This window comes from Etheostoma spectabile, chromosome 8, assembly GCF_008692095.1.
Source record: "Etheostoma spectabile isolate EspeVRDwgs_2016 chromosome 8, UIUC_Espe_1.0, whole genome shotgun sequence".
NCBI classification, from domain to species: Eukaryota; Metazoa; Chordata; class Actinopteri; order Perciformes; family Percidae; genus Etheostoma; species Etheostoma spectabile.
In genome coordinates, this window is record NC_045740.1 from 35,577,056 (window position 1) to 35,592,209 (window position 15,154).

Here is a 15,154-nt window from a genome sequence, read left to right on the forward strand (position 1 = left end):
TTCCCTCATGAGGTAAGACCAAACAAAAGATGCAAAACAAAAGTAAGCCGCCGTTTCATTAATGCAAAAATTTGTTTTCATTTAGAGTATTAATAAAACGTTACAAATATATCCTAATGAGAAGGGGCGCTGGTGAACGTTTGAAGACATTTTGCCGGTTTGGGCTCTTTCATTACTAGCAAAACATACTGCTGTATTAGTTTGCATGGGGGCGGCTAGCATAGTAATTTAGCTGAAAACGTTTAACGGACATTTTACTACATAATGGATAGTCATAGCAGTTTTCTTCAAACTTATAAAAAACCATTTCATTTTTTATCGAATGAGTTAAAACGAGCAAATAATTTAACCTTCGCACTTGCTCTTAGCTAAAGCATTGTTCATAGCACGTTGACTCGTAGCTAGCTAGCTAGCTCGGTTAGTTGCTGTCAGATCTTTGGCACCGCCCATACCATTTAGTTTTTAATAGGGGGTTTGTATCCGATGAAAGGGAATTTTAAATTTGATATTTTATCATGAGCCTCTGAAAACTGTAAGGCAGGATAGTAATTTTATTATTGTAAGGCAGTGATGAACTTGGTTTTGCTTAGCCTAGCCCAGCTGCCGTTAGCATGTCAATGCGTCATCAGTCTGCGCTTGCGCAACACCAGTGTTGCTGTTTTTGAGTCAAATGAGCTCAGCTGGTCAGACGCTCGGACTTCTTAGCTGACGCTTGTTTCAATAAGCACCCCTCGTAAAATCAACGGAGATGATGATTGTGTCGCAATGTAATAAAGAAAGTCGTCTCTCAAGTAGGATAATGATTAAATGACAGGCGCAAACGCGCTCGGTGGTGAAATACAATTGTCACTGTTTTCCCCATTCACTCTGTTGCTGGCTCCGTCAGTAGTAACTCAATCAGCCTGCGACTTATATCTAATAAAATTGATCTGTTTTTATTAGAGGGGGAAGGAGCTGCCACTCTGTAATGGACGCCAATAAAGGTAACGATAAACGTATTATTTGCTATCATATGCTATTACCATTTCCCCCATTGACAGTCCTCAAAGTGCTGTTTGTTTGTGTGTATATGTAAAATTTTTATATAGAAATTTATATCTGTACATAGTAGCCAAATCTTTGTATACTTTGTTCAGCTTTGCTGTCCTTGTTTTTATCACTATGTACAGTATGTATCCTTAAATTCTTATGTATGCACTTTGAGAGCAGCTGGAGTCAAATTCCTTGCATTGTTTCACACTTACTTGGCTATTAAAGATGATACATACCATACTAAATTAGATATGCAGTGTGAGAGAAGTACCCATGGTTTAACATTAGCTGAGGTATTATGAAACTATCAAATTATCATTATTAATATACAGGGGTGGCTGTGGTAGAGCGGTTGCCTGCCAATTGGAAGGTTGGCGGTTCAATCCCTGGCCCTGCGGACCCAAAGTGTCCTTGGGCAAGACACTGTGCTAATGTATTGTATTTTGTAATAAGTGCATTGTGAGCCAGAAAAAAACATCCCTTATTCTTGTAATTTGTGTAATAATAATAATATTAATAACCGGCAACAATGTTCTTTGTTGGTTTGACAGGTAAAGGGGATCAAGGGATGCAGAATCCAGGTGGGCAGATGGACAGACCTGTCAGCTTCCACTTCTTGGAAAGGTCAGTGCAGCTGTGTTTGTAATATATGAGATAGAATATTAAAATGGAAAGATTCTCATTGTTACAACATGCCAGGCAACTTCAGATGCCAATAGTGCAAAGTGGAATCTGCTTATGCTTCTCATCCAATACGGCAGTGTACCTGTTTTTAAAAACATAACTATCTAAACATTATTAGCATGAAGCATTTCTTTTTGTATGTTCCTTGGACACTTTAAAAAAATGTGTAATATATATTTCCGTTATTTAAAAAAATGCCAGTTTTGGTCACAATTACCAGTTGCACATTGATGTAATTTGCACTTACCAGCCAAAAGATGGCATTAGCCTACTTCCTCATGACTTAAACATGGTGTAGTATTATTGTGGAGAGGTGTACTTATGACATCATCAGGTACTTTTGTGTGAACTTACTTGAAATACTTTTTCAATTACCGGTAAATACTCCAGTATTAATGTTTTCAAAATCCTATAAAATGATCCACTTGAGGTTTAATACATTAAACTTTTCTTATTTCATGCATAACATTGACAATGAGCTTTTCCATCTAACAAAAGGGTTTGTTTTTAAGATTATTGACTATCATTTCTTTGTCTGATGAAAAGAGAAAGTTGATAAATAAAACTATAGAATTATTGTTGGTAAATCAAACTGTGTCACACACTACCACACACACAAACAAAATCCTCTTTCAATCTCATAAAACCATCTTGATGGTTCCCAACCCACCAGGTCAATGACTTCCTAGTTTAAAGGATTAAAGATTGTGAAAGAATTGGTTTACTGTAACAGTTTAACTTCCAAAACATAAAGCATCATATTTTTCTTTAACTGTAAATGATTTCCAGATCACTTTCAATGTTTTTCTTCTCTCATAGCATGCTTCCTAAAGTAGTGAAGAGGCGAGTGCATGCCTTGAAACGGCTACAGGTGCAGTGTGCCAACATAGAGGCTAAATTCTACGAGGAGGTCCATGAGCTAGAGAGGAAGTATGCCGCTCTCTATCAGCCAATGTTTGACAAGGTACACTAATATTATTTTTAATAAGAATGTTTTCTTTACTTCACTGTTAGATTTGTCTTTGGTCATTTTATATTAATGCAAACAGAGCAAAAGCTAGGGAAAAAAAGATAACAAATAATATGTATGAATTATTTGTGTTGTTCCCTGCACTAATGGGTGGTGAAATGTGTCCCTCTGGTCTGATCTGAGGTCAGTGAGGATGCATCCTTAGTGCTAAATTAAAAAATAACTGCCTCAACGAGTAGTCAACTGTTCATTTGTCAGCAAGGCTATTCCAGGCTGGTGACAGAACTCTGCCCTCCCAGTCACACAAAGATGACAACTTGTGTGGTGTGTGTGTGGGGGTGTGTGGTGGTGTGTGTGTGTGTGTGTGTGTGTGTGTGTGTGTGTGTGTTTGTTGGGTGTGTGTGTGGGTGGTGTGTGTGTGTGTGTGTGTGTGTGTGTGGGTGTGTGTGTGTGGGGTGTGGGTGTGTGTGTGGTGTGTGTGTGTTTTGTGTGGTGTGTGTGTGTGTGTGTGTGTGTGTAATGGTATTGCTTTCAGTGTGCTAGCTGGGAAAAAAGTCTGCCTTGTCAAATGAATGCTTGTTCATATACAGATATTCAGATTAATATTCTCAAATTCGTGTCTGTCATGATCAACTTGTCGTAATGTGTGTGTCACAGAGAAGAGATATTGTCACCGGAACAGCGGAACCACAGACGAAGAGTGTGAGTGGCACAGTGACAGAGAGGAAGAGGAGGAGCTAGCTGTAAGTACAGGGCCATGTTCAGCCCAGACGAAATGTAGCAACGCTTTAAAAAAAAAAAAAAAAAAAAATTGAAACGGGTGCGTTGAACACCCTGTTGTGTGCACAGGCGCTCTGCCTTTTCATGACCACGAGTTTACATCCACGCCGTTGTTGATTGGGTATCACCTGTGACACAATTAATAAACAAGAGACACACCCACTAAATGAGAGAAAACATCACTCAAATACTTCATTTTGTTTGTCTTAAGAGCCTGATCCCTTTTCCAAATCTTACTTCCCATGGTTTTCCACATTAAAGGAAAAAGATCTTTCTTACTACCACACAGGCTGCTTGAATCTCATAAATGATAATGAAATTGTCCAACAGGATTGTGGGAAAGTTTTAATGAGAATCACTCGGGCTGACGAACTGTGACGACCGTTTTGTTGCTATAATCTTGCGTGTATTTGATTTATTTGTACACACAAGATCTGTGAATTGTAAAACCTTTTTAATCTCAGTGTGACTTCCCCAAAACGTAACAAACTTAATTGCTTAGATTCTTGTGAGCAGTGAATTTTGATGCGTGCTCTGCCCACTTCCTCTAGGAGGAGGTAAAGGAAAAAGCTGCCATTGAGGATGCAAAGAAAGAGGAAGCCACGCCAGAGGAAGACCCAAAAGGCATTCCTGAGTTCTGGCTCACCATATTCAAGAGCGTGGACATGCTCAGTGACATGCTACAGGTACATTTAAATGATTGAGCTCTCACTCATGCTGTAAACATGCCCTATGTCTATGATCTCACTGTTTATCTACCACCAGGAACACGATGAGCCCATCCTAAAGCACCTGAGAGATATTCAAGTCAAGTTTTCTGAGCCAGGACAGCCAATGGTCAGTATGTTATTAGAAAGATATAGTGATGATGATTAGTTAATGATTATCTTTCCAAATTAAAAACCGAAAGATAGTTAAAATTATGTGAAATAATCTGTTTATCTTGGTGTGTCTCCCAGAGTTTCACATTAGAGTTCCACTTTGAGCCCAATTGTTACTTCAACAATGCAGTCCTCACTAAAGTCTACAAGATGAAGTCAGAGCCTGATGCTTCAGATCCGTTCTCATTCGAGGGGCCAGAGATCATTGACTGTGAAGGGTGAGCCAGAGAGCATACGAGCACGCTTCTTAAACTGTGTCTTTGACACACATGATGTTGAGGTTTAAAAAAAAACACAGGGAGTGTGTGGTTTGTTAAACATTTCTGTTCACTCTTTCTATATTAGTCTCTCCTGACTTTACATCCCACATATCAGCCTCCTCTTGGCACTTCCAACTTTTACTTTTTTTGCGTCCTCGCTTTCTGCCGCCTCTCACTTTTTGCACATCTCCTCTCTGTAGCTCTCAGATTGACTGGCACAAGGGAAAGGATGTGACTGTGAAAACTATTAAGAAGAAGCAGAAGCATAAAGGCCGTGGCACTGTCCGCACTGTTACCAAACAGGTCCCCAACGACTCTTTCTTCAACTTCTTTAACCCTGTCAAAGGTGAGAGCACACAGAAATAGATGCACACAAAATGAAGTGGATTTAAATGTAATATTCAAAACAATTACTCCTACTTCTTTTCAACAACTATCTCCCATAGCAGGAACTATTTAAATGTAAAGCCTTGCTCAAAGGCTGCATTTACATACAGTCAGTCTTCCCATTCATTTTAAATTGATGTTAGTGTGTTTAGCCTGCGGCGATAGGGGCCATATGGTGGAACCGAAAAAAAAAACTGTAGTGTTCTGCAACGGAAAGTTGAGACAGATTCAATTTGGAGAAATGCAACCCGACGTCTCGCTGCGCTGGCCACTAATGTAACCGCCGATCAGACTTGTCAGTTTGAGGCACTGTGAGAGTCCCGTACAAGGAATGGGAAACCTCACCGTCTCTATTGCTGCCGCAAGAAAGTTCTAAAACGCTATCTATGAGGGTGAAAATGAAATGCAAGCGCTTAACTGCCCATAAAAGCTGTCAGTTTCTTGCAACAAGCTGAAGCACAAAGCACAGTGCTTTCTTTCTCCATAAGATGAAGATGCCTTCAAGTGTGGTCGGAAATTTCATTCTGATAGAAAACAACAATTGTGAAATATGAAGTTGACTTGTGCTGCATTGGGGAGTTAAAGACGACAACAAGACATCACACCAATGGGTCATTTAGGTGACAATCCCACCGCCACACAACCCTGCGACAAATGACTGGATTGCTTTTTTTGGTCTGAATTCGCCCTAACGGTCAACGTGTCTGCGACAAAACCGCAGAAACATGACAACATGTTAGCATGCATGTCATGTGGTTTTACCACTGGGCACTGCAGGAAGCTGAATTCAACAGCAGGTGGAGGCAGACTCCTAAACTGTGTCAGATTGTGCAGTTGCTCTGCCGTGTGTAGGTGAAACAGTTGGCATGTCTGTTGCTCACTGATGTTGGACTGTGTCTCACTGGACCGTCAAACTTTCACATCAACATTGGTTTAACCTTTATTTTCCACCATCCAGACTTTAGTAGCTTTTGCGGGCCAAAACAGTCAGTTAATGAGTGACATAAATGACAAAGTGGCAAAATTATAAGAGCACTGACAACAACAGTCTAACTACTACTACTACGGTACCTAAAACAACTCCACAAATGATTGATGTGCGTTTATGGAATCTGTAAGCATTAAGTTTATATATAGCAAGCACTCGAGTAAACATCTCAGAACTTGGAAAAAAGAGAATGAATTGATGAAAGAAGACAACAAATCACAGATGCAGTACCGTAGAAGCATTTAACAACAAACTGCTTTTAGCTTGTCACATTTGAGAATAATTCTGTTAGTTTATGTAAATGATAAAAATCATGCCTTTTAAGACATTAGGGATCCTGACTGCTGTGATTGCCCTCATCAAAGGCGAGGCAGGTCAATCTAGAAGTCTTTTGTTCTGTTGCATAAACAATAAGTAAATAATACAGTGACAGGTCATGTAAGTAAATATGATATAAGTAAAATGTCTTGAAATGAGTCATTCTCTCTCAAAGGATCAGTTAGTTAGCCAGAATACACCTTTATTTAACTACTGCGTTGTCTTACCTGTGTAGTCAACTTACCTGTGTGACATGCCTGGACTTATTCTGACTTTGAAAAGTTGACTGATCACTTATTGGCTGAGCACATGTTTGTCTAACTGGTTCAGTCATAGCCTCGGTAGATGAATGGTGGATATAAATAGCTCGTATTTAAGTGTGTTCAGGTGTGCACTGTGCAGTTCTGGGTTGGGATGTCCATTAGTGAAGAAGCTCGCTGATCATGTGAACGCGCACAAAACAGGGCATGTGACTCGACTGCTGTGTAGTTAATGGATGTGTGAAGATTTATTGTTGTTGATTGGATAAGAGAGTATATAGTGCAGCACATATTGAGCCTTTTAAATTCCTGCTGATGATCGTACAGTAGTGGACCCCGATGTTGGAGAACATGTTGAAATTCTGGTGTTCATGCTGTACAGAACCTTGTTAGTGTAACAAAGCCGTTTCCTTCCTGCGATATTGTTGAAAGAAGAGGAAGGATGGGATGATGTCACCTTTAGTCAGTTTCTTGCTCAGAGGTTGGAGCACAGCTGTTGTCCCAGCTGTTTGTCACATGACCTACTGTATGTCATCATTGATTAATGCCCTTGGAGGAGTTCGAAGAAATATGCCTAAAATATGTGACAAATGCAAGAAATTCAAAATATCTGACTTCCGGTTGAGGGGAGCTGATTTTAAAATTGAATTTAAAATATGTCCGAAATGATCAGAACAATCTGTGCACCAAATTTCATGAACATTGGAGCAACAATGTCCAAATTAAGGCCTTCCACGCATTATAGGGCACTATGAAGCCCACTAAACACCCATGAGCGTAATCACTGTATAATCTCGCAATGCTCACAGGGTTTGATGTGTCAAGATTTCCAGTCTAAAGGGTGTCAAAATGTATGTCACCGGCTAAAACTTATAAGGGAGCCGCTATGGAGCCACAATGCCACGCACAAGCCTAAATTCAATATTGAATTGAAGTATTTAGTATTTGAAATATGGATGAAAATTGTTTGTGCACCCTATAGTCCTCAAACCAGTTCATAAAATGAAAATGATCTCACAAAATCCAAGATGGCTGACTTCCTGGCTGGTGGAAAAATGTAACATAAATAATATATGTTCTTCAAGATGGGAAATATGTTCCCACCAAATTTCATGAACAATAAAGGAACTTTATCCAAACCGTTGAGGTGCATTAGAAGGTGCTATGGAGCCCGGTGGCAACACCCAAACCCAATCACTACAGAACATTTCGAGAGTGATGTGTGCCAACTTTTTAGTTTTCGAGTATACTAAGCCCCTAAAAATTGCGATTAAGCTGCAGAAAACTAATTATAATTCTAAAAAAACAACAACAATGGGTTCCTTGCACTCTGTGCTAGGGAACATTGGTCCCTGGCACTTTGGTGCTCAGGCCCTAACTTTTTTATAAATATAATTGTACTTAAAAACAGGCAAATATACTTTAGGTTTTTGAGTTGAATGTTTTTCCTTTTACAATATACGCTCACATCAATGCTGCCATGTTTTGGGACGTTGTTCCATTGTACTTTTTCAAGTAGGAAGTCGAAAATTCTCGAGTTCCGAGTTGTCTGGAACGTACCATTAAATGGGCTTTCAGATGTTGGTGGAATCACAGTTAATTCCAAAGCTGCCCCATCTTGTAAAACAAATGTAACATCTGCCTGTGACTGTTGGCTTAACTGGTCATTTTAAAATATATGCTGTGTAAAATCCATCAAATTTTCCAATTTTTGTCGTACCCTAATTGTCTTCTGTAGTCGTAGTTATTGTAAAGCAAGGCGTCGAGGTGGTTATTAGTTATATTATATTATACATTTTCTCTCCCTTACAGCTTCACCAGATGGAGAAATGGTGAGTAAATTGTAGCTTATTCTTCATAAAATCACCACCCATTTTACTGCGTCTTCTGTTATCATCAATCCGGTCAGATGTGGAGCTGTTTTGAAATGGTCTCCATGTGTTCATGTTTTATAGGACGAAGACTCTGAGTTCACCCTAGCCACAGACTTTGAGATTGGTCATTTCTTTCGTGAGAGAATAGTTCCCAGAGCAGTGCTGTATTTCACTGGAGAGGCCCTGGAAGATGACGAGAGCGTGAGTGTTTGCAACACAATCTCACACTGAAAAAAGCCACAAGATGGGATGTCTGCAGACTGAAAAAAATGTGTTTAGGACATACAACTTAAACTTGTCATCACTGTTTTACAATATCTAACTATTTTTTTTTACATTTCTTTATGCAGTTTGAAGAGGAGGAGCTGGAAGAGGGAGATGAAGAGGTTAGTAAAGCCACTCAAACACTGAATTTGATATACACTCACCGGCCACTTTATTAGGTACACCTGTCCAACTGCTCGTTAACACTTAATTTCTAAGCAGCCAATCACATGGCGGCAACTCAGTGCATTTAGGCATGTAGACATGGTCAAGAGAATCTCCTGCAGTTCAAACCGAGCATCAGTATGGGGAAGAAAGGTTATTTGAGTGACTTTGAACGTGGCATGATTGTTGGTGCCAGAAGGGCTGGTCTGAGTATTTCAGAAACTGCTAATCTACTGGGATTTTCACGCACAACCATCTCTAGGGTTTACAGAGAATGGTCCGAAAAAGAAAAAACATCCAGTGAGCGGCAGTTCTGTGGGCGGAAATGCCTTGTTGATGCCAGAGGTCAGAGGAGAATGGCCAGACTGGTTCGAGCTGATAGAAGGGCAACAGTGACTCAAATAACCACCCGTTACAACCAAGGTGGGCAGAAGAGCATCTCTGAACGCACAGTACGTCGAACTTTGAGGCAGATGGGCTACAGCAGCAGAAGACCACATCGGGTGCCACTCCTTTCAGCTAAGAACAGGAAACTGAGACTACAATTTGCACAAGCTCATCGAAATTGGACAATAGAAGATTGGAAAAACGTTGCCTGGTCTGATGAGTCTCGATTTCTGCTGCGACCGTCGGATGGTAGGGTCAGAATTTGGCGTCTACAACATGAAAGCATGGATCCATCCTGCCTTGTATCAACGGTTCAGGCTGGTGGTGGTGGTGTCATGGTGTGGGAAATATTTTCTTGGCACTCTTTGGGCCCCTTGGTACCAATTGAGCATCGTTGCAACGCCGCAGCCTACCTGAGTATTGTTGCTGACCATGTCCATCCCTTTATGACCATAATGTACCCAACTTCTGATGGCTACTTTCAGCAGGATAATGCGCCATGTCATAAAGCTGGAATCATCACAGACTGGTTCTTGAACATGACAATGAGTTCGCTGTACTCAAATGGCCTCCACAGTCACCAGATCTCAATCCAATAGAGCATTTGGGATGTGGTGGAACGGGAGATTCGCATCATGGATGTGCAGCCGACAAATCTGCGGCAACTGTGTGATGCCATCATGTCAATATGGACCAAACTCCCTGAGGAATGCTTCCAGCACCTTGTTGAATCTATGCCACGAAGAATTGAGGCAGTTCTGAAGGCAAAAGGGGGTCCAACCCGTTACTAGCATGGGGTACCTAATAAAGTGGCCGGTGAGTGTATGTCAGACAGCTGGCACCACTGTTCACACAAACATCACTGCTACACCATATGATGATGATGATGATGATGATGATGATGATAATAATAAAAGTCATGGTATATATTTTGTTGAACCAGGGGTTCTTTAAAATCATCATGTCTTTGTGTCTCAGGAGCAAGATGAGGAAGATGACGATGATGAGGGAGACGACCCCAAGGTCAGATTGAGTTCTTGACATTTATTCAGATTTGATTTTTTTTTTTTTTAATTGAGCTGCTCATCATGTGTTTTGAATTATCTGTATTGGTTTTATTGTGTTAATGATAGCCCCCTGGAACAGGACAGTACCGTGCAGCATTTTTGTGTGGTGGTCAGAGAGGGCTTCCTAAAAAAAAAAAAAAACTTCATCACATTCATATAAGCTACTCTCTCATGTGTGACAATATTAAGCAATTAAGTCCGTTGTGTATCAAGATAACACTGTTGGCGTTCCTCTTATGTACTACTTTTTTTTTCTCCCAATTGTATGTGCTAATTAACTGCAAAATGATAATGCTTCTACATGGGTGCAAAATAATATGGCATATTCATCTCTGACTCATTTGCCCTCTTCATATTGCTGATACTATTGATGGTTGGTTTAGCTAGCTAAGACAAAGTAAGACATAATCTTTACATCACTCTTAAAGATGTATATGACTTAAAATGATTTGGTTCACAGTGCGTACTGAAAATCTGTACAGAACTGCTCCGTATGTCGTTCCACCGCCAATACTAATATTTTTAGGTGATTTTGTTCTCAGTCGCCCATGTCCTGTAAACTGAAGCTACAGAGGATATTTTAGCTTTACTAACCGTTAAGTCTATATTTCACTGGAGACCCATGATGATGAGGATGTGAGAAAGTTATGTGCGAATATAGAAGCTCTGAGTGTCTGGGACAGAGTCGGGACGCTGCCAGTCAGCAATCAGTGGAAATACACACATATGTCTTTTCCACCAAGGCAGTTCTGGTGCTGGTTTGGAGTCAGTGCCAAAAATTGAACCGGTTCTTTGCTTTTCCACACATAGAAACCTGGCTCTGGGCCAAGTAAACAGGTTCCAACTCAGAACCAACTTAGCGCTGGTCTAGAGATAAGAACCAGTTACGTCAGGTGCTGGGGGCGGGGTTATCCTGATGTTTGAAAACAAATGTCTGGCCGCCATTTTTAAAACACCAGTCAGCTGTTAACCATAGAGAGCTGTTAATGTTAGCTTTGGACATAGATGGGAAACCAAAACAACCGTGGTCTGTGGATGAAACAAACTGTCTGCCGGCTCTCAGCCTGTGGAAAATCCAGCTGGTTCTTAGATAACTGGCGAGTAGAACCAGCACCGATCTGGCAATAGCACCAGCCCAGAACCAGCTCCTGGTTAGCCTTGGTGGAAAAGACATAACATCGACTTTAATGGAAACCTTATGACTCGCCACCATTCTGGAGCGGATCCGCAGCCGTTCCGCAACCGGTGGAAATTAGGCGTTAGACTATCTCCAGTTTCCACCACCAGCTCAGACAGGCATACATCCTGCATATGGCAGTCATGTCTTCTTTTCCTGCTGTCACTCTCCCAGACCATTGGCTACAAATTATTATACGACAGTTGGTGAAAGAGACATTTATTTTATTGTTTAGCCAGACAGAGATGACTACGCTCCATTAAGAGCTATTCCAGTCTGATAGTGAGTGAGTGCATAACGTGGCCTGTAAGCATTTTTCTTATCAGGATTGACCAACACTGCTGCGTTGTCTGTGAATGAGTTGCTATAGGAGCTTGTTGTTTTGAGTTTTTGGCTGTCAGCTCATCAGTTATTTATTTTTTCATCAGGAAGTGTTCTCCTTCACCAAATTCAACAATGTTTCACTGTGCTCACTGTCAGTTCTCAATGTGATGATTAAACTTGTGCATATTGTTTTCTCTCCCTTCCCTGGATTCCCTTCCATTACAGGCATAATCAATCATTCTCACCCCATGCAATTTCTAGGTAAGGGAGAAATAAGGATGGCGTTCCACGTACTTGATATACTGTCTAGTCCATTGGCTCACGTCTATAATTCTGGCTGCCTCCCTCTCTTTCACTACATCTTTGATTCTTCCAGTAGTCCGAGGTGTTTAGGACCCTCAACTCACATCTTGGGTAGATACGGCTTCTCTTCTTCCCGTCCTTTCTTTGCTCTTTCCATCTATTTGTTTTTCTTCCTGTAGTCCCATCCCAGGTTTCTAACATGGCTTTACCAAACCAGGTGCTTTCATTCTCTAGCATTTGCTTTCTTGTTAGCCTCTTCATTTGCTAGTTAATGCCTAGTGGTCTCATTAGTTCTCTTTCCTCTTGTTTTTCTAATCTGGTTTCTCTCTGTCTGCCCCCCACAGAAAGAACAGCCCCAGCCTGCCGAATGCAAACAGCAGTAACCGTGGTGATCAGGAGGAGGTGGAGACGTGCTGTCCGTCAAATCTGTTCTTAGCCAAACAGCAAGTCCTCTAACTCTTGCAGGCTCCGCTCTTTATGAACTTTCATCTGAACGCAATAGAACGCACACCAAACTGCGTTTTTAACTATGTGCATGACTTCTTTTTCTTTTGTCTGGCGCCCATCTCATCTTTCTTTATTTGGCTTCATTCGAACATAAAGCAGGAAACAGACTTGACTCTAAACTACCGTGGCATCAGGGACAGTCTTGTTCTTTGAGGTGGAGTAGGTTGCTACTGCTAGGAACCTCAGAACATCATCATATGGAAAATAGATAGGACAGGCATGGATCCCAACTTTAGTTTTCATCAAAAAATAAATCCGTTACTCAGGGTTTTTTAATGCCAAGAAGAGAAGCGCTAGGTTACCAGGAAACTGTCTGACTTAATCTTTCACTGCGATTGCTAAGTGTTTTTTCTTTTGTTATGGTGTTTTTAAAGAGGCATACAATGGATCATTTTGAACTTCATTTACTTTTTTTAAATGTTCATTGTCATGTCATTGGACTATTTATTCTGGTTTCATGCAGCTGTCTATGTGTGGTGCATTTTGGGAACTCTGCAGCAGTCGTAGGCTAATTCTCATTGGTTCAATGGTCATCAACAATGTGAATACTGCCAAGTCATGTTTTTTTTATTGTCAAAATTAAGACTTGTGTGCTGCTCACTTCTGCTCAGATCTGTTGGGCTTTAACAAGCAATTAAACTGAACACGTACACTAGTTAACATGTGGTTATACCTCAAAGCTGTCACATATAGCTCTTCCCTGTTTGCCTCAATCACCCCTTCTTTGAATAATGATGACAATAAGACCAATTTAAGAAAACCAGTAGGGCTATCCTCGACTAAAGAGATTCTTAGTTTACTAACACGTGATTTAATTGACAGAGCTGTGCGCTTTGAGAGGTGGTTTAGACTAGAAAAGCACAATATAAATGTAGTTAATTAACCATCTGTAAAACTGAGTTTCTACACAAATAATTCTGCAAAACCACCACTTCAAATCTTGTGCTCACCAGAAATGTGCTCAGAAGTTTCTTGGAAATGAGGAATTAAGCACGAATAAGCATAAAAAATGACTTATCAACTAAAGAAATCTTAGTCGAGTAAGACCAAAACACAGATTAGTCGACTAATGAACTAAGAGGGGACAGCCCTAAAAACCAGACCATTGAAAATGCAATTCTCTCTCTTATGTCCACTTGGGTTAATCTCAGTTTGTCAGATTTACCTAGCCCAAGCATTTCATCCAGTCCGGGAACTGTTTCCGTTAAAGATACCACATACAAGCAGACACAGGGGCAGAGTCGCAATCTTTACTGGTTGTCGTCACTTCTGATATGCATCCAGTTCTTACCAAATGTCATTTAAAGTCAGTGATGAGACCTGGTGCAGGATGTTTGGATCACGTGTACAATTCTGTTGCCGAGAAGCCAAAATGAAAGACAAAACCCACCGTCCTCTTTTATTCAATTGTTTGCCAATTGTCATTAACACAGTGTAATCTAATTCAGCGTTTAAAGTTGTTTAAGAATATATAAATATTTCTGTTATTGTCTGATGATTCAGTAGAATGTCTGTGGAAACAAATAGAGGTTGCCAATGTATTTTCTATACTGCCATTGGATTTCGCTGTATTGGTTGGACACCTTTGCCTAGTCACTGGACAGCGAGAGCAATTGCTGCGAAAAATAATACCCAGCCCTTCTCTCTCTCTCTTTTTAAAAGGAACGATTGTAGATCTTGTTGGACAGATCTCTCAGAGCCACGGTTGACATGTTCAAATCAACCACACTGGACCGTGTGCTAGAAATGGCCTTAACTGGTTCTTATTCACAATTTGTTACTTGCGCAATATTTCTTTTCAATTTGTACAGAGTTAGTTAAAATATTCTATTAAAGTTGTGCGATATGGAAATGTGTTTCTGTGTCTTTTGTCCTGTGTGTGTGCCATTTGCTGATTGGCCGGCAGTGTAGAGCAGTTGTTTCCAAACTTCTTGAGTTGCGACCCCTTGCAGCCCCTCGTCTCAGGTTACATATGTCTAAATTAATGCTCTTTAGTCCTTTTAACAGCAGACATTTTGAGTTGTCATAGTAGGAATGAAAAGCACAGGTGTTACCCATAAGATTAACGATTGCTCTGTTCTATTAAAGTGGCCGAGTGAGTCAGCACGCACAACACCAGGATCCTGCAACTGAAACATTATTCATTTAATTAAAACCTGTTCTTTTCCTACTGTAATGTGAAAATGCCGATTGAGCAAGGCACTTAGTCGCCAGTGGAGCTGCTCAGTAGTCCCCAGTAAGGGGTTGGGGATACAAAATCCATACAGCATAATATTGCGATATTTTCAGTGTCAATACTTTATTGATACACAGGCACCAAGTATTTATCTTTTATTATATACAATTGTGCTCATAAGTTTACCTGCCCATGCTTAAGTTGACTAAAGAGAGGAATAAATAAGGTAAAATCCAACCTTTTAAGGACACCAATTTTCTTTGTGAATGAATAACGTATTGTAAATAAATAAATGTTCTTCCTTAAAATACAGGGGACATAGGTATACATATCACTATGTTAAATTCCCA

At 40.4% G+C, this 15,154-nt stretch overlaps 1 protein-coding gene across 1 annotated transcript; it reads left to right on the forward strand.

Annotated features, from left to right (window-relative positions):
* Nucleotides 1-942: 942 nt before the first annotated feature.
* nap1l4a (nucleosome assembly protein 1-like 4a) lies at nucleotides 943-14,480 on the forward strand. The gene is given in 14 exon segments (XM_032523727.1): nucleotides 943-983; nucleotides 1,584-1,656; nucleotides 2,536-2,680; nucleotides 3,344-3,374; nucleotides 3,377-3,429; nucleotides 4,018-4,152; nucleotides 4,232-4,303; nucleotides 4,426-4,565; nucleotides 4,808-4,953; nucleotides 8,373-8,392; nucleotides 8,516-8,635; nucleotides 8,785-8,820; nucleotides 10,229-10,273; nucleotides 12,466-14,480. Coding segments are annotated over 14 exon segments (1,071 nt in total). The 5' UTR covers nucleotides 943-967; the 3' UTR covers nucleotides 12,505-14,480.
* The last annotated feature ends 674 nt before the right edge of the window (nucleotides 14,481-15,154 follow it).